General features: G+C 42.0%; 1 protein-coding gene across 1 annotated transcript in view; it reads left to right on the top strand.

The window, feature by feature from the left end:
- ARHGEF37 (Rho guanine nucleotide exchange factor 37) overlaps window positions 1-12,188 on the top strand; it is a 162,877-nt gene that overhangs the window by 74,765 nt on the left and 75,924 nt on the right. The window contains exons 2-3 of the mRNA XM_082254868.1: window positions 1,084-1,341; window positions 10,330-10,548. Of these exons, the coding sequence (XP_082110994.1) occupies window positions 1,084-1,341; window positions 10,330-10,548 (477 nt within the window). The remainder of the gene's footprint in view (window positions 1-1,083; window positions 1,342-10,329; window positions 10,549-12,188) is intronic.

Here is a 12,188-nt window from a genome sequence, read left to right as displayed (position 1 = left end):
AGGAATGGTGACCCATCATCAGTGTCATTGGGAAGAATAGTGCCTCCTCATCAGTGTCAGTGGGAGGAATTGTCACCCATCATTAGTATCAGTGGGAGGAATGGTGACCCATCATCAGTGTCAGTGGGAGGAATGGTGACCCATCATCAGTGTCAGTGGGAGGAATAGTGCACCATTTTTAGTGTCACTGTTGCTGATAGTGGGGGGGATTAATGCCCCAAGGGCCAGAAAAAGAGCAAGCAAAGGGTCACATACAGCCCCTGGGCCACAGTTTGGAGACCATTACCCTCCCCGTTTACCAATAGCAGCTCTAGGTACTCAGATCTGCTTCCCCCGAATTTCCAGGTACAGGTAGTGCAGTGCGCTCCATGTGTCCTTTGCAGGAATAGCGTAGGCTCCAGCCATGATCATTTAGAAGCTGGAGGATAGAGCAGGGGAGTGGTGTGCTGCCAGAGCTTAGAATTTCTGTGAACACAAAGGTTGCACTATTTCCCTGTGAAAGGATTGGAGCCACCAGAAGACAGGAATCTTAGGGGGGGGGGGGGGTTTCAAAGGAGGATTTTAAAGCAAACCACGGGGTTAAAAGATAAAAAAGACCTGTAAGCAAGGTAAGTGCTGATATCTACAGCACTATGTGTTTTTCTTATTATAGGGTATAGTATTAATTTAGGCCTGCCTGCCGCTGTGGTGATTACAGGGCAGGTCTCACTCTTTTTGTTGGATTCTAGTTATTGTACTTTATAGAGATTGCAGCAGAAGGAGTGAAACTGTACAAGTCAAAGTCAACATGCAGCTCCACATATATTTGTAAATGCATGCAACTAAAACCCCTGTTTGTACACTAGTTTACACAGGATCTTTTTACGGAAAACAGGGCAAAGTGCTGGGGAATTTCATGTTATGTGCTCTTATTGGTTGTGCACTGCAAAGCAAGCTTTAGGTCAGATAAAGACCTTCCATTTGTTTCTGTTTTTGTGGTCTGACCCTTTATTTACGTGATATAGAATATGCTGCTATAATTTTTTATTGAATGTAATAATTCCCTTTCCTCTTGCTCTATTTCTTCCATTGTGTGCACTCCAGGTCTGACAGATACAGTGAAAAAAATGCTGCAAGCGATAAGCATTCTGAAATAACTGCTGGCAGATCCTACCATAAGAATAAGTCTTCTGGTTGGCATCATCATCATTTAGATCCCAGATCATACCAGGCAGCAGAGGAACAGAATCGTCAATTAAATGATGCATTGCCTTTATCTAATGTGAAAAATAATAGCAGATCTGAAGATTTTGGTAGACGTCTAGAAAACCTTCTGACATCAATAAACAAACCATCTCAAAGGTAAGTTGAGCGTGACTTTGACCACATTCCCCATCTAAGATATACACTTTAAGGCTTCATGCACATGGCCTGGCCATACAGGGACCATACAGTATGCAGAGCCTGCGCAATCACTCTCCCAGGACCCACATAGCTGATGCATACAGTCACCCAATCAGATGAATTAGAAGGTGCAACTGTATGCAGTTGTGCACCAGGGATTGTGTAAGCTTCATGTTCATGGCCGTACATCGTGCAAAGTTTGTGTAAACACTCTCCCAGGACCTCCAGCTGCCACCTATTGAGATGAATTAGAAGATGTGGCTATACGTGGTTATATGTTGTGGATTAGGGGTAAACATGGGTGCATGCTCCAACCACAGATAGGGTGACTTCAGAGCAACCCGCAACCCGGGCGTATAACTGCGTAGAGCTTATTTTTGAATTTAACTGAATGAAAGGCTGTACGGGCTGCCAGCTGATCATGGAAGAGTGATTACATAGGCTCTGCTTGTAAGCCTAAATTATGTGCCTGGACGTTTGCTCCAAACACAAACTATCTGCATTTGAACTACACAACCGTGCCGCACAGCTGTTTTAAGCAAAACTCAGGCATAACTGCATACAGCCGCATCTTCTAATTTGTCTCAATGTGCACCTGTACTCAGTAGCAGGGGGTCCTGGGAGAATGATTAAGCAAGCTCTGCATGCTGTACGGCCCCTGTATGGCCCTGTGCATAAAGCTTATGAATTTCTAGAGGTTTAAGGCTCCATTCACACTACCGCGACTTGTCAGGCGACTTGTCAGCCTGACAAGTCGCGGTCCATTGACTGCTACAGGACCCGTTCTAATAGGAGCGACACAAGTCGTTCCGACTTAGAAAAAGGGTCCTGTACTACTTCGGGGCGACCTCGGAGCGACTTGCATGGACATTCATTATATGAAGTCCGTGCAAGTCGCGCCGAAGTCGCGGTGCATGGGACTTCACAGGTCGCCCCCGAAGTCGTGCAGGAGTCGTGCCGCTTCAGTGTGAATGTGTCTTAAAGTGACCTTTTAATGGTATAAGAAGCACTTCTAAATAAACTTTACAAAATAACTGAAATGGTAGAAAAGTTACATTCTTAAAGTGCTTGACCTTGTCCTTCTCTATAGAGCTGATTAAAAAAAACACCAAGTTTTTTTTTACAAATCTGGAGCTTTGTGGCAATCTATGGAAATCTATGAAGATAAACGAATACCACTGTATCAGACTGCTGGAACATTGCTTGTCATCTGATGACTTGTCTAGTGGACAGATTACCCAAGTTTGTGGCTCTCCCATTATGTGCTTCCTAGGTGTGAATTCCCATTGTTAATTGAGTCACCTATTCTTTCTGTCTGTCTGATCATCTCTGTGATTAATATTGTGACTACTCTACCTTGTTAGGGAACCATTGTGGGATATTATGTGTTTATGCTTAGAATAATGTGTAATTGTCTTCGTATCCAAGGTTGTGTGCTGTGTGCCAGACGGCCTGATCAGCTAGGCTGGTTTAAGTGGCTAGTTGTTAATTAGTTCATGTTAATTAGATCACTGTCAGCTCACTGATCACTGGATCAGCATTATTTTTTTGTTGGCTGCTCCCTAGCTATGTTATTTATATTGCTGTATACAGTTTCCTTTGCATACGATAATGTGATAAGGCTCACCTGATCTTGTGTGCTATATATTCTGTGTCATTTTACAATAAAGTTAGTTACAGTTTGCATCTTAGCTAGTGTCTCTTAGTCTTGGGTGCATAGCGTCAATACCCGGTTCCTGGGTCCAGACTGGAGAAAGCTATATCCATTGACAACTGCCGACATCTGACCCGCTGACAGAGTCCACCAGTGTGAAAGAGCCCTAAAGAGTTTGTAAGTGTGGAAGAAGATAGTGTCAGTAATGATAGTATGTAAGTGTATTCTATAGGTTGGATATCCTTAGGTAGAATGCCTATACTTTCATTTTGGAAAATTCAGAATACAATCAGTTATTGTGGGTAATTTGAGGTAATCCTAATGAAAATAATGCTGACAATTTATGGATGGTTGTTTTGTTCTTCAGTCTCTGTTCTGCTTCCCCCAATCTAAGCATTGCGAGTGTGATCTCTATAATTTATCCAGTTGTGGTGAGATAGCTATAATTTACAATCTCAGCAGTGTTGGCTTTCAGTGACTCGATCCAAACATCTTGCAGATTGTAGAAAAATCAAACACTTGCGCAGATCTTCACAGACATACGTCAAAAAATCATAATATGTCTAGCTCCAGCATTTCTTGTGGTTAGAACAGAAACTAAAAAGGCACACAGAAAAGAGGGTGGGGCTAACTGTACAGAGCATCACCTGGGTACAGAGTGAGAAAGGGACAAAATTATTAAAGACAAACTGACAATGCATGTGTAACATTATAGTGTCTATACATACAGTACAGCAGGACAATAGACATTAACTCAGAGCAAATGCATGGCCAGAGGATTTGAGTGTGCCCATATATGACAGTATATGAGAATAAAGAGGTTAAGTCATTACCTAATGCCTTGGTATACTGGAGAGCTACTGTTGGTGACATGGATTACAGACAGTCCCAGGCCCAGTTAGAATGGATTGTGCCATTAACAAACCCAGGCAGCCAGTGCTTAGATACGCTCACATCCAACATTATGATACCAACTTGCCTTGGAAGTTGGAATGTGATTAGTGTTGTAGAAAGCAGAAAGAGAAGTTACACAGCGCAGGTCTCATATACTACATTTCTACTGACTCTCTATTGATCATGTACAAAGCTGTGTGTGCTTGATGACAAATTTAAGGAAATGTCTTACTTTAGCACAATTGCAGTATTTACCAGATTGCATTACTAGCTCACTTGTTGCCTGGAAATTCATTTTTCAATAATATATACAGTACTGTGCAAAAGTCCTAAGCATGTGTAAAAAAATGCTGCAAATTAAGAATGCTTTTAGAAATAGAAGTGTTAATAGCTTTTTTTTTTTATCATAGTTAGTTACATAGTTAGTGAGGTTGAAAAAAGACATCAGTCCATCCAGTTCAACCTATGATGTGTGTGTGTTTGCTTTTAACCGTACATTGTATACCCCTGTATGTTGTGGTCTCCAAGGTGCCCATCTAATAGTTTTTTGAAACTATCAATGCTCCCAGCTGATACGACTGCTTGTGGAAGAGAATTCCACATCCTTACCGCTCTTACAGTGAAAAACCCCTTACGCATTTTAAGGTTAAACCGCCTTTCCTCTAGTTTTAGTGAATGGCCACGTGTCTTATTGTATCTCCTCTCTCTGAATAGTTTGTTCCTTATGCTAGGGTCGCCAGTACAGTATTTGTACATTGATATCATATCCCCCCTCAATCGTCTCTTCTCCAGAGAGAATACGTTCAGTGCTTGTAGTCTTTCCTCATAGCTGATGTCCTCCATTCCCCTAATTATTTTTGTTGCCCTTCTCTGGACTCTTTCCAATTCCAGCACATCCTTCCTGAGGACCGGTGCCCAGAACTGGACAGCATACTCCAAATGTGGCCGGACCAGAGTCTTGTAGAGCGGGAGAATAATCTCTTTATTTCTGGAGTGAATCCCCTTTTTTATACATCCCAGTATTCTGTTGGCTTTGCTTGCAGCGGCTTGGCATTGCATGCCACTGCCAAGCCTGTTGTCTACCAGTACCCCCAAGTCCTTTTCCATCCTAGACTCACCCAGAGGTTCCCCCCCTAGTGAGTAGCTTGCTTTCTGGTTTCTGGCCCCCAAGTGCATTACTTTACATTTTTCAACATTAAACCTCATCTGCCATGTAGTTGCCCACCCCGTTATTTTGTTCAGGTCCGCTTGTTAGGTTTCCACATCCTGCATAGAAGATATTGGCATGCTTATTTTAGTATCATCCGCAAATACTGAGATTGTACTAGATTTCCCCTCCTCTAGATCATTTATGAATAAATTAAACAGGATTGGTGCCAGGACAGAACCCTGGGGGACGCCACTTTCCACACCCGCCCAATCCGAGTACTCCCCATTAATCACCACCCTCTGGACTCTCCCCTGGAGCCAGTTCTCTATCCAGGTACTCACCCTATGGTCCATACCTACCTTCCTTAGTTTGTACAGTAAGCGTTTGTGGGGAACGGTGTCAAAGGCCTTTGCAAAGTCCAGATACACCACATCCACAGGCTTACCTTTATCTAGGTGGCAGCTCACCTCATCGTAGAAGGTTAATAGATTGGTTTGGCAAGAACGATTTTTCATGAATCCATGCTGATTACTACTAATAATACAGTTTTCATTACTAAAGTCTTGTATGTGGCCCCTTAACATCCCCTCCAAAATCTTGCAGACTACAGATGTTAGGTTGACCGGCCTATAGTTACCCGGGATACATCTCGGCCCCTTTTTAAATATTGGTACCACGTTGGCTTTTTTCCAATCAGCTGGCACCATACCCATCTGTAAACTATCCTTAAAGATCAAGAATAATGGTCTGGCAATCACCTGGCTGAGCTCTTTCAGAACCCTCGGGTGCAAGCCATCCGGTCCCGGTGATTTATTTATGTTAAGTTTCTCTAGTTTAGTTTTAAGTCTATCTTCTGTTAGCCATGGCGGTATTTCCTGAGGTGTGTTGTTTAGTTCGGCCTTACAAGCTAGGTTTGTGTAGCCCCCCGATTCTTTTGTGAAGACTGAAGAGAAGAAATTATTTAACACTTCCGCCTTTTCTCTGTCCTCAGTGGCCATATTTCCTTTGTCATCTTTTATGGGGCCAATGTGTTCTGGCCTCGCTTTCTTACTGTTTATATACTTAAAAAACTTTTTACTCTCCTCCGCTATATGTCTCTCGTGTTCTATTTTAGCCGCCCTGATTTCATCTTTACATTTCTTATTACACTCTTTGTAATGCTTAAATGCTGCCAATGACCCCTCAGCCTTGTATTTTTTGAAGACCTTTTCTTTAGCACTAATATGCATTTTTATGTTGGAGTTTAGCCACCCAGGGTTTAGCTTTGCTCTTTTAAATTTATTTCCCTTTGCAATGCACTGGCCAATCCCCTTGTTAAGTATGCTCTTGAAGCACTCCCATTTTTCCTCCGTGCTCTTTGTTCCCAGGGTTCTATCCCAATTGATATTTTCTAGCAGCGAGCGCAGTTTTGGGAAATTGGCTCTTTTGAAATTCAGCGTCTTAATATTACCCTTGTGCTTCCTATTACTGTAATTAATACTGAAACTTATTGACCTATGGTCACTGTTTCCTAAGTTCTCCTGTATTTCTTTATCCGTGAGCAGGTCTGTATTTTTAGTAATCAGTAGGTCAAGTACCGCATTGTTTCTTGTCGGTGGATTCACCATCTGACCCATGAAATTGTCCTGCAAAACATTTAGGAACTGCCGAGCCTTGGCTGAGTGTGCGGTTCCTTCTGTCCAGTCTATATCAGGATAATTAAAGTCCCCCATTATAATGATATTTCCCATCCTTGCTGCCAATCCCATCTGTAACATGAGGTCCGCCTCACCCTCCTACTTTTGGTTGGGGGGCCTATAGCATACGCCCAATATTACCTTCCCCACCGTGCCTTCCCTTTGAAGCTCTACCCATAGGGATTCTGCCTCGTCCTTAGCTCCATTATTAATATCATCCCTCAAATTTACCTGTATATTGTTCTTAATATACAAACATACCCCTCCCCCTTTTTTACCTTCTCTATCTCTGCGATAAAGGGAATACCCCTGAATGGTCGCCATCCAGTCATGAGAGCTGTCAAACCAAGTCTCAGTTATCCCCACATAATCTAAGTCCTCCTCAAACATCAGCAGCTCCAGCTCTCCCATCTTGTTGGCCAGGCTTCTGGCATTGGTATACAAACCTCGTAATTTTGACCGGTTACAACTATCCTCATTTGATGTTTTTAGGCTGCTCTTGTGATTTTTTCCCCATATCCACCCTGGGTATAGGAGCTCCAAACACCCTACCGCTAATGCCCCCATTTCTGCCCTCTGAATCTTGCTTTCCACTGGCTAATTCTACATCTGTACCCTCCCCCCCATTCCCTAGTTTAAAAGCCTCTCTAACTTTGTGGCCATCCTCGCACCCAGTACGGCTGCACCCACCCCATTTAGGTGCAATCCGTCCCTACCATAGAGCCGGTGGCCGACTGAGAAGTCGGCCCAGTTCTCCAGGAACCCGAAACCCTCCTTACTACACCAGCTCCTCAGCCACTCGTTAACTTCCCTAATCTCCCGCTGCCTCTCTGGTGTGGCTCGAGGTACAGGTAGTATTTCGGAAAATACTACCTTGGAGGTCCTTCTCCTCAACTTAGCGCCTAAGTCCCTGAAATCGTTTAGGACTCTCCATCTTCCTCTGCCTATGTCATTGGTACCCACGTGTACCATGAAAGCTGGGTCTTCCCCAGCCCCACCCAATAATCTGTCCACCCGATCCGCAATTATCAATTAACAAAATGGAAAATAAATGAACAGAAGAGAAATCAAAATCAAATCAATATTTAGTGTGACCACCCTTTGCCTTCAAAACAGCATCAATTCTTCTAGGTACACTTGCACACAGTTTTTGAAGGAACTCAGCAGGCAGGTTGTTCCAAACATATTAGATAACTAACCACAAATCTTCCGTGGATGTAGATTGCCTCACATCCTTCTGACTCTTTAAGAAATCCCAGACAGACTCAATAGGGTTGAGATCAGGGCTCTGTGGGGGCCAAACCATCACTTCCAGGACTCCTTTATCTTCTTTACGCTGAAGATAGTTCTTAATGATATTGGCTATATGTTTGGGATCATTGTCCTGCTGCAGGATACATTTGGGGCCAATTACACACCTCCCCTGATGGTATGACATGATGGATACATATCTGCATGTATTTCTCAGCATTGAGGACACCACTGATCCTGACCAAATCTCCAACTCCATTTGCAGAAATGCAGCCCCAAACTTGCAAGGAACCTCCACCATGCTTCACTGTTGCCTGCAGACACTCATTATTGTGCTGCTCATTAGGCCTTCCCTACAGCCATATTTCAAATTTTGACTCATTAGTCCAGAGCTTCTGCTGCCATTTTTCTACACCCTAGTTCCTATGTTTTCATGCATAGTTGAGTCGTTTAGTCTTGTTTCCATGTCTTATATTCAAAAACATGGGAACTTTACATTAAGAGACCCCCACCCCGTTCACATTAGTATCCAACCTCCACATTCACATCTAAGTCCCCCATGATCACATCAGAGCCACGGAGTTCACATCATAACCCCTAAGTTCATATGAGAGCCCCCACGTTCACATCGTTGTCCCCCACAATCACATAAGAACCACTAGGTTCACATCATAATCCCCAAGTTCACATCAGAGCCCCCATGTTCACATCGGACTCTCACAGTTTACATCAGAGCCCCCACAATCACAACAGAGTCCCCCTTAATCACATTGAATTTTCCCATAATCACATCAGAGCCCCCACAGTTACATTAGAGCCTCACAGTTTCCATCAGAGCCCCACAATCACATTAGAATCCCATATACATCAGAGTCCCCCCTTCACAAAGCAGTGCTGTAGCATGACATAGAGCAGGAGCCATAGTTGAAGCCGATCTGGACTCCAGATGGGTTCTTTCTGTGATAGAAGTTCTGTTGTCATATCAGTGCTAGAGCAGGTGCCTAATTGGTTGCTAGGATGCCAGCGGCTGGGTGGCAGCCAGCTTCTAGCAACCAACAATGTGAATGGGAGGAGGGGACAGGCTGCACTGCAGGGGGAATGCATGGACAAGTGTATGGAGTGTTCTTCCCACTGACATCACGCTAATGTATCTTTATTTGTAGATTTCTAGCAGGGGTTCCCTGAGGCTGGAAAGTTATTTAAGGGGTTCCATTGTGTTGAAAAGGTTGAGAAAGGCTGGCCTAGCTTTTCCATAAGAGGTCAACAATAGCAGCCTCCACATTTCAGAACCAGATTTCCTATGAAGGCAGGTATAAAGGACCTACAATCTTCCAGCTGAATAAAATTTGTCATAAACAGAACAATAGTTGAATATTAGAAATGATCTGGCTCACAAAAGGTCTTTCCACTCTCCGGTATGCATGCATGCAAATATAATTATATTCTATAAGTATGTCTCTTTATGTGAATAATAGGTACCTGTCTTCTGGAGAACAATAGTTTATTAGCAAAAAAGGTGTAATCTTATCTTACTGGGTTTTTTGTACAGTGGTACAACATTTTTAGCAGATGTTTAAGGTGCCCCAAGACAGCTAGATTGTCATCTGATCCTGAGAAATCACAAGTTTCAGACAGTAATCAAGTGATATATAGGGATGAGCTCAGTGTTAGAAGAAATTAGCAATTTTGTCAAAGTCTTCTGATTTTCACCCAAATGTTGTAGTAAATTAAAACTTTGCTCATACATAGTAATGTGCATAAATACTTGATAGTGGACATAAATTGACACATTTCTAGCATGAGCTCTGAAGAAGGGGATTTGTCCCTCGAAACATGTCAGCCATTCAATCAGGTTTGGTCCTAAGACGGGCACATCGTGTTCTGCTGGAGTCTTTAATATTTATGCATAATGCTTTTATCCGCTTGTGAGTATCCATTTATCTTGGTATATATAATAAATTCGTCTATTGTAATGCACAGGCTGTTTACGCACTCCTGTGTGTTTTGCCAAGCGAGACCAAGTTACAATGTGGAGAAAGCATTGCTTCTTTTTTATGGAGAAAAGGAAATGATGGTTCATTATTTACTGAGAATTTCCAATGTGTTTACTTGGCGCTTACTTAAACCGAATACTTTAAGTACTTATTATTGTATATTTATTATTGCTTTCATCTTTGTTATTAAGAGAAATAATAGTATTTATTATTGCTTTCATTTTTGCCTTTACAAGGTTTTTTTTTTTTGCTGGTTGTAGATATTGTATGATCTCCATTCATTGCGTTTTTCTCATCAAAGTTTATAATGTTTTGCTTTGCACCCAGGACTTTTACTGCTGCTGACAACTTCCCAATAAGTGACCGGAGAAGTATTTCATCCTGTGATCAGGGCTGCCCTTCAGAACTCGAAACTGCTGAAGATGAAGAGCAGATATATGACACAATTGTCAATGAAGAAGAATATTATGACGACTCAGAATTTAGTGATACGGAAAGTGTGAGTGACACTGAAGATCAGCTGACCCAGAGTCATTCATCCAACAGGTATGTAAAACAGATCAATATACAGTATCTCATAAAAGTGAGTACACCCCTCACATTTTTGTAAATATTTTATAATATCTTTTCATGTGAGGTTGTCTTTGGGAAATAGACGTTTGAGTTGCTGCAGAGGTTGAAGGGGTGGGGGGTCAGCCTGTCAGTGCTCAGACCATACGCCGCACACTGCATCAAATTGGTCTGCATGGCTTTTGAACCAGAAGGAAGCCTCTTCTAAAGATGATGCATGAGAAAGCCTACAGTTTGCTAAAGACAAGCAGACTAAGGACATGGATTACTGGAACCATGTCCTCTGGTCTGATGAGACCAAGATAAACTTATTTGGTTCAGATGGTGTCAAGCATGTGTGGTGGCAACCAGGTGAGGAGTACAAAGACAAGTGTGTCTTCTGGGGCTGCATCAGTGCTGCCGGCACTGGGGAGCTACAGTTCATTAAGGGAGCCATGAATGCCAACATGTACTGTGACATACTGAAGCAGAGCATAATCCCCTCCCTTTGGAGACTGGGACACAGGGCAGTTTTTCCAACATAACGATCCCAAACACACCTCCAAGACGATCACTGCCTTGCTAAAGAAGCTGAGGGTAAAGGTGGCGGACTTGTGAAGCATACCTCCAGACCTAAGCCCTATTGAGCATCTGTGGGGCATCCTCAAATGGAAGGTGGAGGAGCCCAAGGTCTCTAACAACCACCAGCTCCATGATGTCATCATGGAGGAGTGGAAGAAGAATCCAGTATTTTGAGGGGACAGCAAAATTACACTGTTATACAAGCTGTACACTCACTACTTTACATTGTAGCAAAGTGTCATTTCTTCAGTGTTGTCACTTTAAAAGATATAAAAAAAATATTTAAAAAAAAATGTGAGGGTTGTACTCACTTTTGTGAGGTACTGTATACTGTAGACTAGTGAAAGAAGATTTGGCTTTTATCAGTATCTAATTCTGAGGAAGTAATGTGTTGATGCAATTATTTATACCATTGCTATAAGATGTCTATTGTAGGAATCCGGACCATGTTTTACAGTTTTTCTGTTTTTTTTTTGTTTTTTTTCTTCATTCAAATTGGGTTTTTAAAGTTATATTTTTATTACTAGAAGCTCAAACCAAACATAGTTCACCTATATGCAGTATGGACATTCAGCCTGTACCAGTAGGGGTAACATTAGATGATTTTTCCACTGCCTGATTCTTTATACTTTTGTGTCACTAAATGTTTAACCACCTGACCTCCGGAGAGTTTTACTCCCTTTATGACTATGAGTGATTTTTGCTATTCAGCACTGTGCTACTTTCACACAAATAGAGCTTGCTTTTGCTGGTATTTGATCACTACTGGGTTTTTATTTTTAATTTATAAACGAAAAAAGACCAAACACTTTGGAAAAAAAACAAAAACTTAAAATATATCCAATAAAAAAACTTAAAAATCAAAATTCTTCATAGGATTAGGCCAAAATGTATTCTGCTACATGTCTTTGGTAAAAAAAAAATCCCAGAAAGTTTATCTTAATTTATTTGCGTAAAAGTGGCACTAACAGACACTATCTGGAAGGGTCTCTAACTGACACTGACATCGCTAGTGACACTAATAGTGTCAATACTGTAAAGTGACACTGTACTAA

This window comes from Pelophylax lessonae (assembly GCF_965119305.1).
Source record: "Pelophylax lessonae genome assembly, chromosome: 4".
In the NCBI taxonomy this organism is placed as follows: domain Eukaryota; kingdom Metazoa; phylum Chordata; class Amphibia; order Anura; family Ranidae; genus Pelophylax; species Pelophylax lessonae.
This window is presented reverse-complemented; position numbering and strand designations above follow the sequence as displayed.